Source organism: Macaca mulatta, chromosome 12 (assembly GCF_049350105.2).
Source record: "Macaca mulatta isolate MMU2019108-1 chromosome 12, T2T-MMU8v2.0, whole genome shotgun sequence".
Classification (NCBI taxonomy): domain Eukaryota; kingdom Metazoa; phylum Chordata; class Mammalia; order Primates; family Cercopithecidae; genus Macaca; species Macaca mulatta.
In genome coordinates, this window is record NC_133417.1 from 110681194 (window position 1) to 110708784 (window position 27591).

The following is a 27591-nucleotide window of genomic DNA, read 5'->3' on the forward strand; positions in this document are numbered from 1 at the left end:
TATAATCATGAGAAAATATATCACTAATATTATTGTTGGTGTCAGTTCATCTTTTTAGATAGCTGAGATACTGGACAGGATGGGCTCTTGCGTGTAGCAAAACTTTTCTATTTTGAGGCATTTGAAGGGCAGTCTTAATTACAGAATTTTGTTTTTAAACCAGTTTTATTTTTAGCTCACGGATCCAGTTGCTTCTTACCATCTCCAATGATACACCTGTATGGACAGCCACCACCTTCCCTCACCTGGCTTATTATAATAACCCCCTAACTGCTCTCTACAGTTCTCCTCTCACCAAGAAATGCCCACCTTCACTCTGTTCTCAAGAAAGCAGTCGGAGAGCCCTTCACCATGTAGGTCAGAGCCTATCACTTCACTACTCGGAACCTCTAGTTTGCTTCCCACCTCACTGAGAGTAAAAACCGAACTCTACCATGGACCTCAAGGCCCTGCTTGCCCTAAGTCCCTGCTTCCTCTCTGGCCTCCTCCAACTTCTCACTCCCTCACACTGGCCTCCTTGCTGTTTTTAGCACATGCCTGCCTCAGGGGCTTTATATCTGCTGTCTCTCTACCTGGAACACTCTTCTCCAGTTATCTATATAGTTTAACTCTTTTCCTCTTCAAGCCTTTTATTTTATATTTTCAGTAGTGCCTTTCCTTTAAATAAATTTAGTGCCTTTAAATAAAGGTAATTTATTTAAATTTTAATTAATTAAAATTTTGTACCTTAGTCATACTCGTCACACTTCAAGAGTTCAGTATCCATGTGTAGCTAGTAGCTGCTGTATTTAATAATACACATTTAATAATGTAAACTCCCCTTAAAAACTCCTACTACCTCTTCCTGTTTCACTTTCCCCTTACCTAAAACATATTTTTTCATAAAGTATGAATCTGTAGGGCAGCCTTTGATGTTGATAATACAAATCATCCTTATTGATCCATAAATACATCCTCCAAAGACTAGACAGCTTGTTTTACCTCTATTACAAGTTTCTGCATTCAGCATTCAAAAAATATTGGAAGTGTTTAGGTTGCTTGAGAAGGGGTGTGTTTGCTTAAGTAATTTAAATATTTTCCCAGCAATTTTATATATATATATGTAATTATATATAAAAGTAGTTATAATAACTACTTTTAGATAATGCATTTAAAAGAGAATTATATATAAATTTATAAATAGTGAATCTAGATTTGTTAGTTTATAAAAGGTATAAATAGTATAATCAGCATTTTTGCCTTTTCTTTTTCTGTTTTCTTTTTAAATTGAGATATAGGTGGGGTGTGGTGGTTCATGCCTGTAATCCCAGCACTGTGGGAGGCCGAGGCAGGTGGATCACCTGAAGTCAGGAGTTCGAGACCAGCCTGGCCAATATGGCGAAACCCTGTCTCTACTAAAAGTACAAAAATTAGCTGGGCGTGGTGACAGGCACCTGTAATCCCAGCTGCACAGGAGGCTGAGACAGGAGAATCACCTGAACCCCGGCAGTGGAGGTTGCAGTGAGCCAAGATCACGCCACTGCACTCCAGGCTGGGCGACAAGAGTGAGACTCCATCTCAAAAAAAAAAAAAGGAAATTAAGGTATAATTTGCATAAAGTGAAATGTTCGGATCTTAGTAAACAGAAGAATATTCTCTATTCTCTTTTAATGAATGTATGTCAAGTTACAGAACATTTCTAGCACCCAAGGATGTTCCCTCATACTTTTTCCCATTCATAGGTAAAAGCCTGATCTAGAATTGCTTACAAATGGAATTATATAGTAAATCCTTTTTTCTGTCCAACTTCTTTCACTAAGGATGATAATTTTATTAAGATTCATCCCTGCTGTTGGCTATTTTTGTAGTTTATTTCTTGTTATTGCTGATTTATCTTCTGTTGTGTGCATAAACCATAGTTTGATTATCCATTCTCCTGGTGATAAACAGCTCAATTATGTCTACTTTTTGCTATGATGAATAAAGCTGCTACCGAACATTCTCCATGGATTTTTGGTAAACATATGTTGTCGTTTCTCTTCTCAATTCACCTGAGGTAAATCACTGAGTCATAACATCAGTGAAAGTCCAGTTTTGAAAGAACTCCTAGATCTTCTCCAAAGGGATTATGCCATTTTGTACTTCCACCAGCAGTGTATGAAAGTTCTGGATGCTCCATATGCTTTCCAACATTTGTTTTTGTCATTCTTTTACACTTTAGTAAGGACATCTCATTGTAGTTTTAATCTGCATTTCCCTGATGATGTATGATACATTTTTCATTTGCCTATTGGGCATTTCTAGTTCTTATTTATTTTTTCATTGAATTATAATTACTTGTTTATGTCTCCCTTGATAGTAAGTCAGAGACTGAGTATATTTTTTATTTCTAGTAGGTAGTATAATGTCAGTAAAATACTGAATAAATTAATCTGTCAACCAAATATTAGCAGGAAGAACACTCACAGTGCACTCAAGGAGCTCGTAGTCTAGTTATGGAAGCAGAAGGTCTAGAATAAATCATCAAAGTTTTTACTTGGTTTTGTTTTCTACAAAGTGACATATAGCAGTTTCATATTAATAGAATGTACTGGATGTATGAGTTGAAGAGGAGATGAAGAGTTATTAAGATCATTGTGGAGCTGTTTATGAATAAATTAAGTCCTTATGCCAGAGAAAACTAGAGTTAAATATTTGATTAATGGGACATGAGTAATATTAGGAAAAGCAGTTGATTTAAAGAGACCAAATAAAAGTACAGTGAACAATAATTTGAAGAAAACTGTCATAACTGAGTTGACAAAGGAGTCATGAGAAATCAGGTTTACAAGAAAAAAAGATGCCTGTTGGTACAGGGTATTTAATGTTTTCAAAAACATTTTTATTCACTACAACTTGTAGTTGTTAGGAAATTTTTTATATTTTTAAAGTTTTTAAAATTTTCTTAGGGAGGGTGGGATGGGGGTAAGAGTTGAAAAACTACCTATCGAGCATTATGTTCACTATTTGCAGGATGGGTTCACTAAAAGCTGAAACTTTAGCATTCTGCAGTATACCCATGTAACAAACCTGCACATGTACCCCATGAATCGAAAATTCAGTTAAATTTATTTTTTAAATTATCTTAAAAATATAGAAAATGCACATAGCATGTAAGGTATAAAGGCTGTGTCTCTAATTCCACTCTCTAGATGCAACCACTTAGGAATTTTTTGTGTATTCTTCCAGATGTTTTCTATGTATATGCAGGGATATATATCATATAAATATTTATATGTATAGTACCCTCACCCTTACATACATCATCTTCTTTTTAGTATAGGAATAGTATGACACTATGTTTTACAGCTGCATGATACTTTTCTGTAGTCCCCTGTTAATGCATATTTAGACTGTTTCCCACCTTTTACTATTATAATAGCACTTTGCCTATTTTTCTTTTTGATACCTGGGATCCTTTAATGATAATAAAGAAATTTATTCCATTTACATTTATTTTCATAACATACATTTGGTCAACTTCTGCTTTGTGGTTAAGCGTTTATTTTGTGTATTTCTCACCAGCTGAAAATTTGGTTTTTAGTGGTTTCTTTGTAATTATATTTAATATATTCAAACCTCTGTTTCTAAATGTATCAATTTTAGACAGTAACTACTGATGCCTGCTTTATAAAATGAGAAAATGAAGAAGGGTGAAAATAAAGATAGGGTACTCTCTCCTAAATTACTTCCTTATTAACTTGTGATTTTCATTGTGTTTTTTTTTTATATTTTATATTGTCAGAGTTTATAATATTTACATTTTTTCTATAATTATTGTTCCCACAGATATTTAGTCTTAGTTTTGTATTTAAATGAATGTATTGCTTACCTCCAGACCTGCTATTCCACAGCTTCACCATTATCTTAGTCCATTTTTGCTGCTATAACAAAATCCTGAGACAGGGTAATTTATAAAGAACAGAAATTTATTTTCTCATAGTTCAAGAGACCAAGAAGTCTAAGATCAAGGTGCCAGCAGGTTCAGTGTCTGGCGAGGCCCTGTTGCCCGTAGATGGTGCTGCCTAGGTTTCCTCATTTGGCAGAAGAACAGAACAATGGAAGGCAAAGAGGGACCTTATCTAGTGCTCTGTAGCCCGTTTATAAGATATTAATCTTTTCATGATGGCTTAGTCACTTCCCGAAAGGCTCCACCTCTTAATACTGCCACAATGGAGACTGTATTTCAACACATGAATTTTGGGAGACATTATGGCCGTAGCAACCATGTTGAATTCTTCATTTTGATACAGTTCTTAGTTTGCTGTTTTCCATTATTAATAAGTTTTTCAAGATGGGTCAATAAGTACCATATTCCCTCTGTGTTTTCAAATGTTTGAGAGTGTTTTTATTTTATCTTTATGTTAGAGGTCAGCATGAGTTTGCCTGCATTTGTCGATTACTTGATTTTCCTCCTCCTTGAGACAGCACTGATGCTTACTATATGCAATAAGCTCTAACATTTTCTTTTACTGTATTTAAGTATATCCATTAAATTTATATTATATGGAAGTTTTTAAAATTTTTTTTTTAAATCTGTGCTAAAATATAGTATTAAATAACATGGGCATAGTGATCTAAGGTTACCAGCAGCTTCAATTCCACATGATCTCTCAAAATACCCTTTTGACAGATTTGTTGGGTACTCTGCCCTGGGGTCTTGTTTTCTATGGTTTTCTGTTTTGGGAGAGCTAGTCTGAGATCGGCCTACTTCTTAGTGAAGTCACCTAGATTATTGGTGCTATTTTGATGAGTCTGGGTTTATATATCTCTGCTAATTCTGCCTATCAGATACAAAGCAGGTTCATACTTCTCTCTTCTCACTACTTCACCTCCATGAAGTTTTTTTTTTAAGGTAGGAGACCTGTTCAGGGGAAATATCTCTCTTCTATCTCTGCCTCTCCTCCATTCTGAAGCTGGACCCCCACAAAGAATTACCTTACAATTCCAGGGTCCTATTCCTATCCTTAGACTATATTAAAGTTTATTGACTGTACCCCTCTAGACTCCCTCCTTATTTTCAGTGAAATGTATACCTGACTGGAGATGCAGCCATATATCAACTGGTGGTGCACTCCACCTCTGGGACTGTGTCCAAATTTCATAGCAAGGCATGAGATTATGGTCGTTTTCTAATTCCACTGTAGATAGAATTTTCTTCCCAATTTCTCAAGTGTTTGTTCCTATAGAGTTTCAGGGAGGGAACTAGAGTCACTTACTTGACTTCATCATTTATTATCATCTCTTATTAGAGATTCTCAATCTGACAGATATGACAGAAATACTCTTTAAGGAAGATTATGCCAGAGTCTTTTAAGATATATATTAAAGTGGGATGAGGTGACATACCAAAAACTCTCAGAATAATCTAGGCCAGAACAGTCCAACAGAACGCTCTGCAATGATGGAATTAGTCTCTATTTGTGTTGTCCAATATAGTAGTTACTAGCCACATGTAGTTACTGCGCACTTGAAATGTGGTTTGTGAAACTGAGAAATTGATTTGATATGAATTATTTCAAATTTAATTTTATAGGGCCACACTCAGCTAATGGCCATTATATTGGACAGTGCAGATCTGGGCAATATAAAAGCCTGAATATTCGACTGTGATGAAAGAAATGGAAATAAAAAAGGATACCCAAGAGGTGTTAAGGAGAAAAGAAGCAGCAATGTTCCCATAGAGGAAAAGTGAAAGAGGAGATTTAAACAATTCAAAGGCAGTTTGCTCAGAAGAATGGGGAAACTGGTAGTACTGTCAAATAAAAAAGGGTATCTTTTGAAAAATCAGTAATTTAACAGGTTGAGTTCCCAGTGGTAACCTCTAAGTGGAAATGACTGTAAACAAGTAAAATTCTCACATGAATTGGGGGTGGGGGTGAGGGTCAGAGCTACCAAAAAAAATTTTTTTCCTTGACACTTTTGTCTTGGTCTCTTCTGCCACCATACACTCCTTTTCAGAGATTGCCTTGTCCTCCTCAACGTGCAGGGACCCTGATATATGACATAATAATGATTGTTCAAAGAAATTACTATTTTACCTACTGAATGGTTAATATGAAATCAGTTTCTGAAACACTCACTGGTGCAGAGTATCAAAGAGAAATGGTTTTGTTTTGGAAAGGAATACAAGATAAAATATTGCTTGGCATACACATAGTACTTTTCGTCTGAGATTCTCCACATACTCAGCAAGTTTAATTAATGAGAAAACCTCTAAGAAAGAGAAGTGATGAAATGAGGAACACAGATACCAGTGTTCTATTTCTGTGATTTTTAAAAATGAAGCTTAGTATTTTCTTCTTCCATTAATGCACACAAGTGTAGCCCCATGAGACAGCCTTGAGATATTCATCTTTCTGCTGAATGATTTCTCTTGAAGGCATCTCACTTATAAGGGACAGCAACCACACAGAATCTTACCCACTAACTGTATTGATGTCCTTTGCTCTATTTGCAATGGAAATCCATCCCTATCATCAGGGTGCAGCAAGCATTCTCTGATAATCAAGTCTGCACTGTCTCTGGAAAGATTGTTTTGTTGCAGAATGGAGCAGGTTGTCTTCTTTATCAAAAATTACTCAAAACAAACATCCATGAATCTAGGACTAACATGCATTGAAAGGGAATAGGCAAGGCCCCTTAACGGGTAGCCTACTGTGTAATCTTCCTTTCATCTTAATTCAGAATCCCTTGGAAATTCAAGTTGCCGTATGCAAAAATATAAATTCTTCTAATTACTTATGTGTAGGGCACAGGTTTGGCCTAATCAAAAGAGATATGCAATAATATATCCTGGCATTTATTTTCATCCGTTGTAACTTGAGGAGAGGTGCTGGGGTTTTGTTTTGGTTTTGGTTTTGGTCTCATGCCTTATTCTTTTTTGTTTTGTTTTTTGCGTTTTGCTTCCCAATTGAAATTGCCCAATTTCTTTTCTCCTCCTTACTCAAAAAAATAAAAAACGAAAATGCTGTTTGGCCAAAAGAGAAAAATACCTCAGAAAATCCTGGCTTCTGAAGATTTTTACAAAGGGTTTGATGTTTTGCAAAATAAAGCTAGCTTCCATGTGCAAAACAACTGTTTTTGTTTCAATGGGGGAAGATACTGATGGGTTTCAGTTGTTGCTTTTTAACTCATCCAGGCCTTCTGTATGTCTCCAGTCATATAGAGATCATTCACTTCTAGCCCACAGCCCTCTTATATTCTCTAGGCCCAGGACATTAAGTTTGTCCCGTCTTTTCTTGACTTTCTTTAGCCACCTGAGCCAGCGTTGTCTTATCTCTTCTCTTGTACACGGTGCCCCTTGTTTGTCCAGTGACAAGGTTTACACTCTTTTCTCATTAGTGCTGAAGACCTCCTCACACCACCAAGATCACCATTGTCCAGTAAGAGGCCATAGTGACCTTCCCATTTTAATACATTACTGAGAATTTAGGGGAGCTGATCTAACACTTTCCAGATTAAATGTCAAATTCTCAAAATTCAGATGGATTTGGAATCCACCTATTTTTTTGCTTCCATTCCCACTAGACTGCACAGTGGCACTGATTAGCACTAGCATTTTGTAATATCACTTAAGGCTTTAGCACTGTGGAGTTCTGCCAGTAATGGTGTTTAATTCACTTATATGTGCCAATTCATCTCTGTCAGGAACCTATTAATTTCTTCACTATTTTACTCTGTCCCTAGCCCCTATATAATGAGACACAGTAATCCCCATTTGTATAACCAAAAAACTCAGAGTCTCTTATAAATTATCCCTGATCCCACTGCTTTTAGTGAGCAGAAAGCCTCTGTATTTCTTTTTCATATTTAAATCAATTTTCATAAGTTATTTTCTTTAGAAGAATACACTGGAACTCTAGGCCACTAAATTAGTGAAGTCATAGAAAAACTGCAGGATTTTGATGGGTTTGTTAACATACATCCCTGTCCCAAGAAAGACTTCTATAATATCGAACCACAGATGCACTCTTCCCACAAGCGCATGCTCTCTGTGGGGAGGGAATGTGAATGAAAATCAGTCTTTGAAGCTACTATCAGCCTAGTCATCAGTGGGCAAGATATCAAAGTACCCATAGCATTGCTATCAAAGTAAAGACCCTGTAACAAATAAAGATCAGATGTATAAAATTAATCCTCTTATGCTGTTGGCATTTCTGCATGCTGTGATCTTGAGTAAACAGGAGAATGACAGCTAAGTGATGAAGAGTTAACATAAATTCAAGAGAGTATTTCATTGTATTATCATATGAAACTCACATACATCTTTGCTACCTGTTCTGTATTTTTCAGGATTGGAGCAAAACATCAGGAGCTAAGGGAAAAGCAGGCAAGAGGTCTTCTTGATTATGCTACTGGTGCAATTGGATCAGTATACGACATGGATGATGATGAAATGGACCCCAATTATGCCAGAGTGAACCACTTTCGGGAACCATGCACATCAGCAAATGTCTTTAGATCTCCATCTCCCCCTCGAGCTGGACCATTTGGTTACCCTCGGGATGGCCGTCCACTGTCTCCAGAAAGAGACCACTTAGAGGGTCTCTATGCCAAGGTCAACAAGCCATACCATCCACTGGCTCCAGCTGACAGGTAATAAACTTAGTGATAGATAAATATAGCTTTAATTTAGTATGTTTCAAATCATCTCTACTGCTGAAACCGATAAAAAATATCTCCTTCAATCGATGAAAACTGAAATGACTCAGTACCCTAGACAAGTGCCATCCTTTGACCAACCTGTAAGATATCCACCATCAAAAATAAAACCATAGCCAATTGTAAGGTGGCATGAATGAATAGTAGTAGCAGAGTTCATGATGCAACAGGGAGCCATTTTTGAAGGAATATTGTGACAGACATCTCATGATGAAAACTTTGAACAAATATTGTCCTTTCTCCTAAGAGACCAAATGTAAAAGATTTATCCAGGAAGACGGCATGGCACATGGAGGTGGAGAGTCAGAAAAGAGAAAATGATAGCTTCCAAGTAGGTGTAATTGAAGTGGGAATTACAGATAGCTGCAGAGGAGCAGGGGCCTTTGAAAAGTAAGATGGGGATTTTGTACTCAAGGGAAAGGTGACCCTGTATAGATATTCATGGATGATCAGAGGTAGAAAAAGAGATAATCTTGGCAATAGGAGTTTGATGAAGTAGAGAAAGATAAGAGGTGACAAGGCCACGGATCTTTAGGTTTAGCAGCTAAGGAGAGGGATAATAGGACCATCTGTCAGTACAATTGAAGTAGGTAGAGAACAAGATGTTTTCAACCCCACCTCCTGCCAAAAGTAAAATGTTTCATGTCTTGAAAGATTGATGTAAGAGAGTTTTAGTCAATATACATTGTTAGGTGACCCTTAGAATTACACATGCAAGGAATGAGTTGACTGATCTTGGACTAATCTGACTAGCTTGACGAGGGAGGAGGTGGGGTAGAAGGGTAGCAGGCACAGAGAGCTCTCATTCTATATGAAGAAAAGACTTGTTTTCCAGACTTCTTAGGGTTCTGACAACCACCCAGTCCCTATTAGTAACCAGCCTTTGTGTGATAGCATGATATATTGCATATGTTTACCATTTACATTTCCCCAGCTGGGTGATATTATGCACTTTCAATTAGGTTGGGGAGAGGAAGGGAAATCATGGCATTTTTATGCAGACTGTAAAGTGTAGCTTCACAAGACTGATTACCTTTCAGAGCCTTTCCAATAACCAAGTGGGAAGGAAGGAGCAATTTTTAATCCTTACTGTCAGGCTTCCAGGTTGATAATATTAAAGAAAGATGGTCAAGTTTTTCTTTGGGACAAAATGAAAATATAAATTTTTATGACTGTGATATAGCCATAATAACTAAACTGCTAATTCAAAGAATTGATTAAGAGTTGAATTTTTCTCCCCAACCTTCATAGTGGATTGAATTTTATCATATAAATAATAACACCAGGCATGAGTCTCTTCTGGCCCAAATCATAGTCAATCTTACCTTCCCTAAATTAGATAGGTCTTCATAACAATCCTCTTTGCATATTCCACAGCTAGAATCCCAACACAGAGGGACTGTTTATAGGAACCTCCCAAGCCAGTATTTTCCAATACTAATTCCATGGAAATAAATATGAGGCATTTTATTTAAAAAAAAGATTCACAAGTCAAATATGTATGGGGAATTCTAGGAATTCTAGGGTAAGCCACAAGGAACAGGTCTTTCTTTTTTTTTTTTTTTTTTTCTGAGGCAGAGTCTCACTTTATCGACCAGGCTGGAGTACAGTGGTGTGATCTTGGCTTACTGCAACCTCCACCCCCTAGGTTCAAGCGATTCTCCTGCTTCACCCTCCCAAGTGAGTAGCTGGTATTATGGACACCTGCAACCACGCCCAGCTAATTTTTGAATTTTTAGTAGAGACAGGGTTTCACCATCTTGGCCAGGCTGGTCTTGAACTCCTAACCTCGTGATCCACCCACCTCGGCATCCCAAAGTTCTGGGATTTGAGGCATGAGCCACCGGGCTCGGTCGGAATAGGTTTTCTTATTACAGTCTTCTTATGCCCAATATGCTGACACGCATTCTGAGTTTCTAAGAGGACTCATCCAATAACCAGCACACATTATCCCCCAAATTTTTGTCACCTAAAGCATATGTTTCCTCTAGATCTTTGCAACACTATTTAGGAAAGTATATACTAACTAGTTTTCATCTATGTAGATGTGACCAGAAAATAAACTTCTTACGATAATCTTAACTGCAGCCGCTATAAAATGATATCAAGAAAAAAATAATTGTTGACTGCCCAGTCCAGATATAAGTGTAAAAGAGTCTTACTTTTGGCTCTGACCTCCTTATATTAAAAGTGATCTAAAGCTGCTTTCAGTAGAGTTTAGACTGCTATCCTATTTTGGGGTAGCAGAATTATACTCAGAATTATCTTTATCCTGCTCTTATATTTAATTACACTTAAAGACTGACCTGCTCCTTGTTCTTCAAGTCTTCAAGCAAGCTGATTTTGTCCTGGTACATAGTAAGCATTCAATAATGTTAGCTATTATCATCATCATTGTTACTATTATTATTACTCTCCTTTTTCAGTGAAATTCTGAACTTCCCTGATATGCCTGTGCCCAGATAAGTCTAAGAAGAGTTGCTATGGCAGCTTCCCTAGTAGTATCCATAAGCAGGAACCTACTAATTCTAAACCTACCATATGTACTATTAGAGGGCAATGCTATTCACCCATTCATCTTTTCAGTCCTGAACTCATTTAGTAAGTATGTATTTGACACCTAATGTGTTCTAACTACTGTAGAAAGCTTTAGGGAAGATAGAGATGATTAAGAAACAGTCCCAGGCCAGAGGAGGTCATAATCTAGTGAATAGAGGACGAACACATGTAGAAATGGATCATTGCAATGTCTTGTGAATAGAAGGAAAAGAAGTTTTTCTTTTCTAACTCTGTCTAGGCTAGTCAGGAAAGTCCTCCAAACAGAGGTGATATTTGAACTGGCTCTAGAAGGGTAAGACAGGAGCAATTGCAGTAGGAGAATTGTTTTCTTTGCAGAATAATTAAGCATGTACAAGGGCAAAGTGGCTCGAAAGAGCAGGCCTGTAGGGGAGCTAAGAAGCACCCTGACACAGAGTGTGGATGGGAAGGAAAGTGATAGGAAAAAGGTTGCAAAGCAGGCTTGGGTCAGTTTGTGATTTAATGGGTTGTATCTTAGGCTGATACTAATTGATTGATAGTGGCTGTCCAGAAATCTGTGTTAACGAAAGTTCTGAGGCAAGGCACAGTATAATCCCAGCACTTTTGGGAGTCTGGGGTAAGGGGGAATTACTTGAGGCCAGGAGTTGGAGGCCAGGAGTTGGAGACCAGCCTGAGCAATATAGCAAGACCCCATCTCTACAAAATGTTTTCTTTTCTTTTCTTTTTTTTTTTTTTTTTTTTGAGTCTCACTCTGTCACCCAGGCTGGAGTGCAGTGGCATGTTGTCAGCTCACTGCAACCTCCACCTCAGGGTTCAAGCAATTCTCGTGTCTACACTCCCAAGTAGCTGGGACTACAGGCATGAGCCACCACCCTGACTCATTTTTTGTATTTTTAGTAGAGATGTGGTTTTGCCATGTTGACCATGCTGGTCTCAAACTCCTGACTTCAGGTATCTGCCCACCTCGGCTTCCCAAAATGCTGGGATTACAGACGTGAGCCACCACGCCCAGCCTCTACAAAAGTTTTTTTTTTTAATTATCCAGGTGTGGTGGTGTGCACCTGTAGTCCAACCTACTCAGGAAGCTGAGGTGGGAGGATGGCTTGAGCCCAGAAGTCCAAGGCTGTAGTGACCTGTTGATTATACCACTGTACTCCACCCTGGGTGACAGAGAAAGATCCTGTCTTAAAAGAAAAAAAGAAGGGTTCTGAAGTTATACCTGAATAGGGGTTATTTTTTCTGGACTCTAGAATGATGAGTGGTAGCAAGCGTGTAAGGGGTTTTGATGTATTTGCCAATCAGTGGACAATGGGAGCCACTAAAGTGTCATAATTGGGGAATGAGCTGATGGATTTGTGTTTTGGGAAAACAGCTCTTCCAGCTTGATGGCAGACAAAGAAGAACATGGTTAGACTAAGAGACAAAGTTAGAGATGATTACAGTAGTAAATGAGGACAGAAGCTTGTCCTCATTTGACTCCTCATTTGAGGAGGGGTGTTGGAGACAGGAGAGTATAAGAAGCAGCCCAAAACCTTAGCTTAAAACAAAGACAAAGATGTTTCGCAGATATCACAGACATGAGGCTTTCAAATGCTTCACAGAGCTCAGTGGAATAAGGACTAAAAAGAGTGCTTTAGATTTGGCCACTAAAAGGTCATCAGTTAATTTAGAGAGAACAATTTTAGTAGCTAAGTAGGACCAGGGGGAGAATTACAATGAGAAGAGAATTGATTAACAGGTGAGAACTTAAAGAGTGAGCTCTTGGTGACAGAGAACAGTTATAGAATGGAAAAGTTGCAGCTTTGAAGTTCCTTCTGTGACAGTATTTCAGAGCTAACAAGAGAATTCAGAGACTGTCTAGAGTGACCTTCTCATATGATTATTGCAGAAACTGAGGCCCAGAGAAGTTGAGTGACTTGCCCAAGATCACACAGCATGGAATCAGGACTTTATTCTAGATCTCTCTGTTCTACAGTCTTCTTTTCCCTACCCCACACTATGATATAGACCCACATTCTCATTTCCTGCTTGAGGAATGTATTAGTCCATTCTCGCACTGCTATAATAAGATACCTGTGACTGGGTAATTTACAAAGAAAAGAGGTTTGATTGGCTCACAGTTCTGCAGGCTGTCCAGGAAGCATGATGCTGGCATCAGCTCAGCTTCTTGGGAGGCCTCCAGAAACTTTCTTTCATGACAGAAGGCAAAGGGGAAGCAGGCAGTTCTTACATGGCAGGAGCAGGAGCAAGACAGAGAGGAGGGAGGTGCTACACACTTCTAAATGGCCAGATCTCACGAGAACTCACTCACTATTACAAAAACCGTACCAATGGGGAAATCCACCCCCATGATCAAATCACCTCCCACCAGGCCCCACCTCCAACATTGGGGATTACAATTAGACATGAAATTTAGGTAGGAACACAGATCCAACCATATTAAGGAAATTAGTACCTGGACAAGTAAAGAAGCATCCATCTGGGCTCCCAACATGTAATGGCAGATTAAATCATGGGGTTGGGGATGAAGCTGATATGGGTCCAGTCCACTTCCAAATACTCCTGCGTGAGCTGCATGATTTATCCAAGATGCCATTTTTTTTATTTTCATGCATATAATTCAACAAATACTTACTGAGTATCCACTAAGGGCCAGGGCCTGAGTTCAGTACTAAACTCACCAGGGAACTGGGAGGAAGATGATTATGCCGCCTTCATTATGGAGATTAGGATCCAATGGCAATGCGAAGACCTAAACATGCAGTGGAACACAGTGTGGAAAGTGCAACTGAAGAGTAAGTGCAGGGTACTGGCTGGAGCCAGGCAGCAAAGGTGAAAATAGAGGGGAGAGGAAGCATGATGTGTTAGGGGGACTGAAAGACTCTCAGTAAAATAGAAACCTGGTGGGAGAGGTAAATGGAAAGAGAGAACATGGGATGGCCTCAGAGCTGACCAAAGGCAGGGGAGAGAGGTTGGCCAGCCTTGCTGAAGAGTTTGGACTCCATCCTGAGGGAGACGGGGCAGGGTTTGGGTTGGGGAAGAGACTGAGGGTTTTAACGTGAGATATAATCCTGGAATTCAATAGGCTGTTTAATAGCATAGGCAATTTATCCTCACCTACTTATTTGTAAAAGGGAAGATTATAATAATAGCCTTGCATCTGTGATGGTTAAATATGATTTTACATTTTGCGTTTTTTTCTATCTCCATATGAAACATACCCTATTTGTCCATATATCTCTGTCTTATAGGAACAGATCATGTGTACGTGGCCCATACTAGCTTTCTAACAGGGGCAACTTTGGTCTCATACCTACTTGCTTCTCAAAGGTTGGCCCTGAACCTTCAGCCCATCTTAGAAAAAAAAAAAGTTGCCTTATAAAAGATTCATCTGTAAACGACAGTGGTTAAAATAAAACATTTCTACCACCAGGACAAGAGACACATGACTGGATTTTCACAGTGCTGGTTCTTCCAGGATTTGAACATAGCATGGGTTAAATGCTGCCCTCAAAGCCTGACAATTACTCAGGTTTACAGTGTGTTAGTTTTCCACCACAATGCCAGCATTGAAAGGGCTCCCACAGTGTATGAACATGAAAATTTTATGTCTGGATGAGGACAAAACAGTCCCAAATAGGGGGCTAGAAGGTACTTGTGGCACACAACACAAATGCAGTTTTGCATTAGTTTGTGTGACAATATGCCATTCATTTCTAGAGGTTGCCTAATGGGTTTGGTTCCACACATTATCAGTTAAAAAAGAAAAAAAAAAGTTTTTGGATGTTTACCTCTAAAAATATGGGCATTTGTTTCTAACTGATATATACTAATTTACCCTACTACTATATTACATATAAGACACATACCAAATAGAGAAATTAATTTTAAAATGAGACTTTAACAAATTATAAGTAGTGGTTCTGATATTTTCTTCCTCCCTCAAATGGGGTTTATACAGCCCATTTTGGAGACCACTGGTCTCAGATTCAGGCTTCATGGTGGTTGGGACCTATCCTGCCTTTGCTCACCCTGTCTCCTCAGTTCCTGGGGCAGTCTGTCCTCAATAAATATTTTGGGAATAATGAATGAATGAATAGTTTAACAGAATCTTTTTTTTTTTCTTGAGATGGAGCTTCACTCTTGTTGCCCAGGCTGGAGTGCAATGGCGCAATCTTGGCTCACTGCAACCTCCGCCTCCCGGGTTCAAGCGATTCCCTTGCCTCAGCCTCCCGAGTAGCTGGGATTACAGATGTGCACCACCACACCCAGCTAATTTTTTGTATTTTTAGTAGAGATGGGGTTTCACCATGTTGGCCAGGCTGTTCTCGAACTGACCTCGTGATCTGCCCACCTTGGCCTCCCAAAGGGCTAGGATTATGGGCATGAGCCACTGTGCCCGGCTGGTTTAATAGTATCTTAAAGTTGGCTAGGACCTTCAGTGGTCAAGCCTCATGTCCCACTCATCGAGGCATCTTCTCCATGAACTGCCTCATGAATGTCACCTAACTCACATTGGCATACTTCAGTGACAAAATTCATGAGGCATCCTTTTTCTTTTAGATCACTCTAGTTGATGTAGAAATGCTCACTTTTTACCCACCCAAACACTGTTTCCCTGTAGCTTTTGCCAGGGATTTTGGGTTGAGCTACCCAGACACAGCATCTAAGCCTCATTAACAGCCTTTTAGATATCTAAAGTGACTGCTATGACCACCTTCACTAACAAACATTTATGAACTCTAAACATATGTCGGGCTCTGTGCTCAGCACTGGCCTTAAGAAGGATATAGAAAACACAGCAAATGACCTTGAGAAGTTTCTTATATAATCATTTCTTCAGCATAAACTCCCACAGCTGTTTTAGCCCCTTCTTAAATTACAATTCACACCTTCAGCCCTCTTGGCAGCCATTTGGGGTATATGTACACTAAAGTCTATTGAGTTTATGATTCCTTTGTTGGGCATGGCTTGCAGAACTGGGTACCATATTTCAGATATGGTCAGAAAACCACGGAAATCAGTGGGACTCTGGGTATCCTTTGATTTTAATCCTTTGCGCTTATTAATGTGACCCAAGCTTTTACATCCATTGTCATTATTAGCTTCTATTGCACTTTTTAACTAAATGTCTGGGGGTTTTTTTTGTTTTTGTTTTTTTTCACTTGAGTTGCTATCAAACGAGATTCCCCAGTAAATTTACAAAATCCTATATTGGTACAATAACTTTTTAAAATATGGGATAGTCTCTTTCCCAAGTTGAATATTTACTTGTTAGGTTTAGCCCATTGTTGTAGCCAATAAAGATATTTTAAAGTATCGATTTTTGTACTCCAATGTATATGTTATTCTTCCTAAATTGTACCATCCTCATGTTTAATCATTGTGAGCTCATCCATGTCGTTGATAAGATCGTTGATCAGTGTCAGATACAATCCCTGCATCACATCACTCGAGACCTCCATTAATCAACACTCTTTGGGATCTTCAGTTAGCTATTAATCTAGTCTGCTATTATCTAGTCTGCATTTTCCAGTTCATCTGAACTTATCTTACTAATAACGAGGTACACCATGTTTGTGAAAATCCTTTGATTTACCACTCTGGTAACCCTAAGAAGAAAAGGAATTACGGTTGGGTGTGGTGGTTCAAGCCTGTAATCCCAGCACTTTGGGAGGGAGACCAAGGTGGGCGGATCACCTGAGGTCAGGAGTTCGAGACCAGACTGACCAACCTGGAGAAACCCCATCTCTACTAAAAATACAAAATTAACTGGGCATGATGACCCATGCCTGTAATCCCAGCTACTTGGGAGGCTGAGGCAGGAGAATCGCTTGAACCCAGGAGGTGCAGGTTGCGGTCAGCCAAGATTGTGCCATTGCACTACAGCCTGGGCAACAAGAGCGAAACTCCATCTCAAAAAAAAAAAAGGCGGGGGGGGTGGGGGAACTGTTTGTTCTTGATGAATCTTAGAGAGCACTTTTTTTTTTTTTTGGAGACGAAGTTTCGCTTTTGTTGCCTAGGCTGGAGTGCAGTGGCGCAATCTCAGCTCACCGTTACTTCCACCTCCCAGGTTCAAGCGATTCTCCTGCCTCAGCCTCCCAAGTAGCTGGGATTACAGGTGTCTGCCACCATGCCTGGCTAATTTTTTGTATTTTTACTAGCGACAGGGTTTCATCATGTTGGCCAGGCTGGTCTCAAACTCCTGACCTCAGGTGATCCGCCCGCTTCGGCCTCCCGAAGTGCTGGGATTACAGGCATGAGCCACCGCGCCCAGCCCCCTTTTGTTTTTTTCCTCTAATATTCATAAATAATGTGTCCATTTAGACTTAATTATGCAAAATAACACTTTCTATGAGCTGGTGTAATACCAGGCACTTAGAGGCACTTAGTATTTGCTTACTAAATACTTACTTAGTGACTGATATATGGCAGCTATAAAATTAAAGTGGCAAACAGCACACAGCTCCTCAATGCTCCAGTTAAGCAGCTTTGGTTTTCCAGCATGTATCCACTAATTTTGCAGGAAGCTTTTATTGAGCATTTGTTATATTTCAGAGGCATACAAAGAAGTTTAGAAGCAATCTGACTCCCAAGGAACTCAGTCTGATAGCCTAAACTATCTCATAAACAAATCATTACAATATAATACGTTCCATTAGAATAGAGGTGTATACGGGATATATTGTAAAAATCATGAAATTGTAAGTGCATTCAGTGTGAGAAAGACCTGAGACTGTAGATTTATCTTTGCAGGGCCTTGGTTCAAATGTATTAATTTTTCAAAGCCTGATCTCTCACTGTAAAATGAGGACATGAGGCCAGGCACGGTGGCTCACGCCTGTAATCCCAGCACTTTGGGAGGCCAAGGCGGGTGGATCACGAGATCAGGAGATCGAGACCACCCTGGCTAACACAGTGAAACTCTGTCTCTACTAAAAATACAAAAAAAAAAAAAAAAAAATTAGCTGGGCATGGTGGCAGGTGCCTGTAGTCCCAGCTACTTGAGAGGCTGAGGCAGGAGAATGGCATAAACCCAGGAGGTGGAGCTTGCAGTGAACCGAGATCGTGCCACTGCACTCCAGCCTGGGTGACAGAGCAAGACTCTGTCTCAAAAAAAAGAAAAAAAAATGAGGACATGAGTATACTTGCTCTTGTCTGGTTTATTCATGGATTAAACGAAATCATTTCAGTGTTTGGCTCAATAAATGTCAACTGTATTTAGGAATATTATTGGAGTATGTATTATCAGACTGTATTACATATTATTGGTATATATATTGAGAAGATTATTGAACTGAAAATAACTATTGAGGAAGGTTATTGATTATATCTAGCTGTTGACCATTTAAAATAATAGGTTTGGGAACCCGTTAGAGTCCATCTGTTCCACTGTCCCATGTTTAATGGTTAAGTCCTAGCTCCAGCCTCAACTCCTGCCAGTGTATTGTAATCATCAGAAACAAAAAGTAGAAACAGAAGAGCAAGTGAGGAGATGAGAGGCAAGAAAACTTAAAAAAAAAAAAAGTGCAGATTCCTTTTTATTTATTTATTTATTTTTATTTATTTATTTATTTATTTATTTTTTGAGGCAGAGTCTCACACTGTCACCTGGGCTGGAGTGCAGTGGCACGTTCTCAGCTCACTGCAACCTCCACCTCCCAGGTTCAAGCAATTCTCCTGCCTCAGCCTCCCGAGTAGCTGGGATTACAGGCACCTGCCACCACGCCTGGCTAATTTTTTGTATTTTTAGTAGAGACAGGGTTTCACTATGTTGGCCGGGCTGGTCTTGCACTCCTGACCTCAGGTGATCCGCCTGCCTCGGCCTCCCAAAGTGCTGGGATTACAGGCATGAGCCACTGCACCCAGCCCAACAGTGCAGATTCCGTTAGATCAGTCGTATCATTTGCATAAGTGAAGAGAGCATTCATTACACACTGAGCTACTTTGGCAATTGTTTGCTACAAACCATAACTCATTAGATGTCCCTAAGCTCATCATCAGAACTAAGGCAATATCCTACCATGTCACTTGATTGTCCATTTGGTTCTGAGTCGGGCTTAACAATCATCCACAGAATGGGCTAGTCCAATTTCTGTGGGTCCCAGAAGAGCTGTCAATAACAACAGTGTTGAGTCAGATGCTATTTGACTGTAAACAACAGAAAACTCAGCTGATACACATGTGTCTTGCCCATTAAGGAATTTAGATGGCCTCTTTCCCTCTTCCTTTCTTGCCTTTCCCAGTGGCAAAGTCTGTTCTTCATATCGCATCATGATTCCAAGATTGCCGTTGCCACTCTGGGTTTCATGTTCACCTTCCAGGGAGAAAGAAGGAGAAAGGCGCAAATGGCCAATGGAATGTGCTAGTCAAGTTCATCCCTTTGAAAAGATTCCCTAGAAGACCCCAACAATTTCTCATTGGCAAAAAATGTATTAAAAGATTTACTCTAGTTGCAAAAAGGTGTTGAGAAATAGAACTTCAACTTTCCAGTAAACAAAGTCAACAGAGAAGTGAGTAGTGAGTGGGTTTTAGGGAGCCACTCTATGGAATCCACCACAAATAGATTACCTTTAGATGTCTTTTCTCTTTTTTTTTTTTCACTTCCCTTTAATAATGGAAAAGTTATAGATTCATGGTATGTAGTACTTTCATCAAATATATTCTTATTAACTCCCTGTGAGAGGCTATCCTTAAGTAGACCCTCTATTTATTTATTTATGTACTTTTTTTATTACACTTTAAGTTCTAGGATACATGTGCACAACATGCAGGTTTGTTACATATGTATACATGTGCCATATTGGTGTGCTGCACCCATTAACTCGTCGTTTACAATATTTATTTATGTACTTTTTTTTATTATACTTTAAGTTCTAAGATACATGTGCACAACATGCAGGTTTGTTACATATGTATACATGTGCCATATTGGTGTGCTGCACCCATTAACTCGTCGTTTACATTAGGTATATCTCCTAATGCTATCCCTCGCCCCACCCCCTCCCCACAATAGGACCCGGTGTGTGATGCTCCCCTTCCTGTGTCCAAGTGATTTCATTGTTCAATTCCCACCTATGAGTGAGAACATGCGGTATTTGGTTTTCTAAACAGTAGACCCTCTTTTATAGCTCAGGCAGAAATATTTCAGCCTGAACAACTTCTTGTTTTACATTTTTTATGTTTAATTTTTGTGAGTATATAATAGGTATATATATATATGTATTTATGGGGTGCATGAGATATTTTGATACACGTGTGCAATGCATAATACTCACATCATGGAAAATGGGATATCCATCCCTTAAGCATTTATCCTTTGTGCTGCAAACAATCCAATGACACTCTTTTAGGTATTTTTAAATGTACAATTAAATTAACATTGACTAGAGTCACCCTGTTATGCTATCAAATACTCGGTCTTACTCATTCTTTCTAACTATTTTTTTGTACCCATTAACCATCCCCACCTCCCTTCCACTGCTCTGTCTAAATAACTCCTAGAGGCAACTGGGGGACATACATTCCTAATTTTCATGACCACTGAAAAAGCATGTGCTTTGGGAATTCTAAAATAAGAGCAATGAGGGATAGAAAAAGCATTAACAGGAAGCTGTGTGAACAGCTGGATGTGAACATAACTTGTATCATTGGGGCAATATAGGATAGCTGATATCTCTTTGTCACAACCGTTTGTTAATTTCAGAGATTCAGCCTCTCATTGAGCCACAGCATTGTCATGTACAGCTCATACCTCTGTTGGTGTTTGTCCCCAGTCTCTTTCTCTCTAGTGAGTTTTCCAGTTAATTTTATTTTAGTTTAATAGCATTTTGGCTCTCACCTCTGACTCATGACTTTGTGTGGCTGTGTGTAGGGACTTGAACAGTGAATACAGTAGATTACTTAGAGATTTGTTTTTAGTTTCTACAAACGAACAAAAGTGATCACATTTCAGTGTGGGAATCCCAATGATAAATGCCATTTCCATAGAGAGTTAACTCATCAATTGAACAAAGCAATCAGATTTTTTTTCTTAGAACATATTACCATCAATTTTTAAGTGACTTTTAAACAATAATGAGAAATCTCTTAATGAAAGAATCTCTGTGACCAGATAAATGCTAATAGTAACTGATATACCATTAACTCTACTTTCCTCCATCCCATCTCTTTAAAACTTGATGTTCTCATTAATTTTTTTCCCATCGTCTGAGAGCCCTACCCTTGGGACTATACTAGTTATATCTGCCTAAATTGTCAGTGTCCAGGGGTGACAGATGTAGACAATCTTCTCCTTTATTATGCATGAGCTAGGCAAAGAGGGTTTGTACTCAGTGACCATCCATTTCCAAGGCCCCTTCCCCCCATCCTGAACCACTGGGGGTAAGTGGGCATGTTTGAGGAATGTTTGCCAAAGGGTTACCCTGATTTATTAAAGCTGTCATTTAAGCATTTAAGCATTGACCGGGGTGCTTTTCAAACAAATTACCTGATCCTTAGGATCTATTCATCTAACTAATTGTTTACTAAGAAGAGGTTGGAAGGGATATACAGAATTTCTTCATTTCGACATAAAATAACACAAAGAGAATGGCACAGAATCCAGAGTTTCTTGACCTCCAGAGGGATGCAGCTGACAATCTGGAATAATAACGGTGATATGCTATGATAAGGGTGAGCCAGAGATGCTTGAATGCAGATCTGGCTCCTTGAAGGAGTCCGTATTATGACCTAAAGAAGAACTAGAAACTGAGTGGGTATAAGGGCATGCACAAATGCCCACAGAGAAAACATGGTACATTTAGGAAACTGCATATATTAGAAGAGCTGGAGTGCAGAATGTAAGTTAGGGCCAGCTGGAGGTCAGAGATGAAAGTTAGCACAGGCCATGTTGTTAAAGGCCAGATAATCTAAGATAAAACATTTAGACTTTAGCCCACGGCAACGGGGAACGCTTAAAGTAGGGTTGGCATGTTCAGATGTGTGCTTTAGAAAGATGACAGAAATCCTGTGGAGTAGGAATCTGTTTCACCAATGAAAAACTAGAGGCTCTGAAAAACTAGAGGCTCTGAGAAATTGTGAAACTTACCTATGGTGACACAGATAATAGGTCGGCAGAGCTAAGGTTTCAAACTCTTACTCCAAAACTCAGGCATGAGCTTCCGGCCATGCTAGTGTTTTTCAAACTTCATGTTATACTCTATTAGTACATCTTAAAATCAATGTAGTATGATCAATGAATATTTGTTAATAGAATATAAAGGAAAAAGAAAGAGCATTACATATACAGCAAGTAATTAAGCATTGTTTTGTATTTTTGTTGCAGTTGTATGTATGTAAAATGTGAGTGTGTGTGTATATATATATATAGACATAGGGTATGTGTGTAGCTGAGTATTGGGACCTGATGCAAAATGCGTTTCTCACAGTAGATTGCAGTCAAAAATGTTGGAAACTACGAAGCATGTGCAAATAGCATGCATGCTGCTGCTGACCTGCCAGATATTTCCCCCTTCCTCCCTCATTTATTCATTCATTAACTCATTCATTCATCCCATTAAAAAAAATTATATGTATGTTTTGTGCAAAGCACCCTACTCAAGGCTACAGGGTACAAAAGCATATCAGAAGCCTTGGGCTTTGACCTACTTCTCTATAGTAGTGCTAGATCTGTGTTGATCTACCACACTTACTCCAGGCCTCTTGTGACCTGTGCTTTGCATTAATCTCTTAGGCTAAGCCACATACCTTTTCATTATACAATCTTTGCTGATGCTAAGGACAGATTCCAAAGTGCCCTCCTTATAATTTTTGTATTTAATGCAAAGTGTAATCAAGAATAGGCCATTGTTAGGTCAATTGCTTTTCTGTATTTATCTTTTCAAACAATAAATAATCAGTGGGATGAAAAAGGGCTAGAAAAGATCGTTTTAATGGTATACTCATAATTATCCAACATCTTAAGGAGACATTTTAATATTTATATGCTGTGAAATATCCTCTCTTCTGGAAAGCTGACTGAGGATTGATATGAACCCAGCCAGAAGTAGAATTCAGGAGCCATTATTTTGCGCAGACTTCAATCAATCCTGAGCAAGCACTCTGGATTTCCCCAAACTTGGCCACTACTCAGCCTCTCACTCTCCAAATTGCCAAGACTTCTGTATACCACACTAAGAAGGATATTCTTTTCCATGTAGACGCAGAAGATTTTCTATGTCAAGTTCAGTAGGGGGCCTAGGCTCAAGCCATGCTTGTCCTTAGAGGAAAACCTGAAGGGATATCCTTATACCATGCCCTCTACTGATTTCTTCATGAGAAAACGAAGCCCCAAAAATGCCAGTCAGGTCACACGCACACTTAACACCAAGAGCTTAAGGCATAGTCACATCTTACATGGAAGGTTAGTCTTTAATGTCAAACATGAGATAAGAATAGCTCACAGTCAAAATTACCCTTGAAAATCCCTTAAACTACCCTTTAAGCATAGTGTGTATGATATTATATACAGCATTTATATTAATTATTATTTACACTGTGGTTTAAGAGCCAGGAGATAGAACAAAGGAAGACAATAAAGGAAAATCTGTATATAAGAGACAGCTTAGCAGTTAAGGTTATAGATTCTAAAGCCAAACCTTCTTGATTTAAAACCTGGCTCTGCCACTCAGTATAGTTGTGTGACTTTGAGGAAGTTATTGCCATCTCTCTGGCTCAGTTTCCACATCTGTAAAATGAGCATAATCATAGTTCCTACATCAGAGTGTTATTACAAGGATTTGCATTAATCTCTTAGGCTAAGCCACATACCTTTTCATTATACAATATTTGCTGATGCTAAGAACAGATTCCGAAGGACAGATTACATATATGAGTTCATATATGTAAACAGAAAAACAGCAGCTGGGTGTTAATAAGCACCATCTAAGTTTAAGCTAATGTAATAAATGTTGATACGTGAGCCTTTACACCGTTCTGTCATTAAGATTGCTATTCATTCCCTATTAGTGAACTGAAGTTGGGTAGGGAATTACAAAATATTCTTAATTCTCGACTTAACTGTAGTGGATTTTTTTTTTCCATTTGGATGAAAGTTCTTACCAAATAACTTCATGTATTTTTCTTTACATTTTCTGTAACCATATAGTTACAATTATTATATGGCCATAGTTATACATAGTTATATAGTTATAGTTATTTTTAACTTTTTATTTTGAAATTTTTATAGAGTCAGAAGAAGTTGCAGATAAAATATTGAGAAGTTCCTTGTACCCTTCACCCAATTTTCTCCAGTGGTTACATCTTACATAATTGTAGTACAATATCAAAATCAGGAATCTGACATTGGTACAATGCATGTGCATAGTTCTGCGCCATTTTGTCACACAGGTAGATCCATGTAACCATTTCTGCAATCAAGATACAGAACTATTTTAATCACCACAAAGACATCCCTCATACTACTCCTTTATAGCCACACACCTTTCCTCATGGCTAACTCTTGGCAATCCCTCATCTGTTTTCTGTCCATAATTCTGTCATTTCTCGAATGTTACCTAAATGGAATCACATAAATGGGGTAGCATCTGACCTTTTGAAGTTGGCTTTTCTCACACCCTGGAGGTCCATCCAAGTTGTTGTGGGTATCACTAGTTCATTTCTTCTTACTTCTGAGTAGTAACCCATGCTATGGATGTACCATTTGCTTAATCATGCTATGGATGTACCATTTGCTTAATCATTCATCTGTTGCTGGATATTTTGGTTGTTTCTAATTTATAGCTATTACAAACAGAGTTGCTATAAACAATCACCTACATGCTTTTGTGTGAACATATGTTGTATGTCTTCCATTCTTATCTGTATGCTTTTTATTTCCATTTCTTGCCTCATTGTGCTGGCTAGAACCTCCAGTACCATGTTGAACCACAATGGTAAAAATGAACTTTGTTGATGTTTTCCTGATCTTAGGCAGAAAACATTCAGTCTCACCATTGAGCGTACTGTCAGCTGTAAGTTTTTTGTAGTTGTCTTTCCCGAGTTGAAGAAGTTGCTCTTCATTCCTAGTTTTCTGAGAGGTTTTATCATAAATGAGCATGAATTTTGTCAAATCCTTTTTCCACTTCATATGATCTTGTCTTTTTTTTTTGTTTAGCCTGTTAACATGTTGGTTTACATTGATCACTTTTCAGACATTGAACCTGCCTTCCATTTCTAGAATAAAACTCATTTATTATAGTATAATATATAATTATTTTTAGTCTCATATATAATTAAATGTAGTCATTTTTAAATAATTAAATGTAGTCATAGTATATAATTATTTTTATATATTATTTAATTTTAATTGTATTAAATGTAATAATCATTTAATATTCAATTAAATATAATTTTAAAAAATTAAATTGAATAATCTAATATATTATGAAATAATTTATCATAGATTTAATACATACTATTTTAATAATTATATACATTTAATTTATTTGCTAATATTTATTGCTGTCTTCATTGAATGTTTAAGGAAAGTATTACCTCCTCTTCTTTTTTTGGAATGGATTATGTAGAACTCATGTTAATTTTTCTTTAAACATTTGGTAGAATTTTCCAGTGAGATCATCTGGGCCTGGAGAGTTCTTTTTTATGAGGTTTTTAATTATGAATTCAATGTCCTTAATAACTGTAATGCTATTCAAATTATATCATGTTGTATGAGCTGTGGAAGTGTTTACTTTTTTAGGAGTTGGTCCATTTTAAGTTGTCAAATGTGTGTAGAGTTGTTTGTAGTATTCCCTTATTTTCCTATTGATCTGGTATTCTGTTAGTATCTTATTGATCTGCATATTCTGTAGTGATATCCTCTGTTTCATTCCTGATATTTATAATTTTTATTTTCTCCTTTTTTTGTCAAGTCTTGTAGATTTTAGGCTATGTTTTCATGTATCCAAAATCTACAGATGTTGTGAACCAAACAATACACTGTAATTACTGTTTAAGTGGTAAGCATTTATTTTAGCTGTTGTTTTTTCTCTTTCTTTCTTTCTGAATATCTGTGTTTGCCAGAATACTTTTACTTTTTTCCTTAATAATTTCCTTTAGTATTTTTGTCATGTGGCAAACTCTGTGTTTTTATTTGTTTTAAAACAGTTTTATTTCATCTTCATTTTTAAAGATATTTTCTCTAGGTATGTAGTTACCAGTGATTTTTTTTCTTCTTTTAATATATTAAAGATATAACATTCCATTGTTTTCTGGTTTTCAATGTTTTTACCAAAATCTGTTGTCAGACAACTATTACTCCTTTGAAGATACAGGTTGAACATTCCAAATCTGAAAATCCATAATCCTAAATTTTCTGAAATTGGAAGCTTTTTGAACACTGACATTATGTTCAAATGAAGTGCTCATTGGAGCGCTTTGGATTTTGGATTTTTAGATTTGGAATGCTCAAACAGTAAGTCTATAATGCAAACATTCTAAAATCCAAACGCATCCAAAATCCAAAATACTTCTGGTCTCAGACGTTTCAGATAAGGGATACTCAATCTGTAACGTATCATTTTTCTTTGACTGCTTTAATGTTTTTTTCCCTCGTCTTAGTTTTCAGCAGTTTTACTGTGATGTGTCTGTGAGCATGTGTTGACGGAGAGGTATGTTTAAACCTGATTAGGATTTGCACAGCTTCTTAAATCTGTGTTTTAATGTTCTTCATCATCTTTGAAAAATTCTCAACTGGTCACACCTCTTCAGAATTGTTTCTGTTCCCTCCTCCTCTTCCTCTCCTCTTCTTCCTCTTCTCTTCCTCCTCCTCTTCCATTTTCTTCTCTCTTTCTCTCTCTCTTTCTGTCTCTCTCCCTTCCTTCTGGGATCCAGTAAAACAAAAATATTAGACCTTTCTGTACATGTCTCTTGCTCTCTATTTGTTTCCAGTTTTCTCTCTGTGATTCAGGCTGGTTTTTGAGTGCTCCTCTGGTTTACTACTCTTGCCTGTGTGCTGTGTCCAGTCTTCTATTAAACCCTTCTGTTGAACACTTAATTTTAGTTATTGTAATTTTCAATGTTAGGTATCTATTTGTTTGTTTTACCCTGAGATGCTACTTCTCTGATGAAATTCTCCATCTTATTTTTCATGAATAAATTAATTACAGTTATTTTAAGAACCATGACTAATGTCAATATCTGAATTAACTGTGGGTCTATTCGTATTGTTTGATTTTCTTCTTAGCTTTTAGTCATTTGGTCTTATCTCTCGGTATGCATAATTTTGATCAAATGCTAGACACAGTCCTTGAAAAGCTGTAGAAATCTCAAGCTGATGATTCTTCAGAGAAGATGTGTTTAATAATAGGTCCCATTAAGGGACACATTGCC

The 27591-nt window shown here is 38.0% G+C and overlaps 1 protein-coding gene across 5 annotated transcripts in view; it reads left to right on the forward strand.

Moving 5' to 3' along the window:
- The window catches only part of PARD3B (par-3 family cell polarity regulator beta), a 1090519-nt gene that overhangs the window by 896761 nt on the left and 166167 nt on the right, over window positions 1-27591 (forward strand). For all 5 annotated transcript variants that reach the window (XR_013402125.1, XM_015110772.3, XM_015110773.3 and 2 more), the window contains one exon: window positions 8314-8616. Coding sequence is in view for 4 of the 5 variants with exons in the window: in XM_015110772.3 (XP_014966258.3) it covers window positions 8314-8616 (303 nt within the window). In the remaining variant the exon portion in view is untranslated. The remainder of the gene's footprint in view (window positions 1-8313; window positions 8617-27591) is intronic.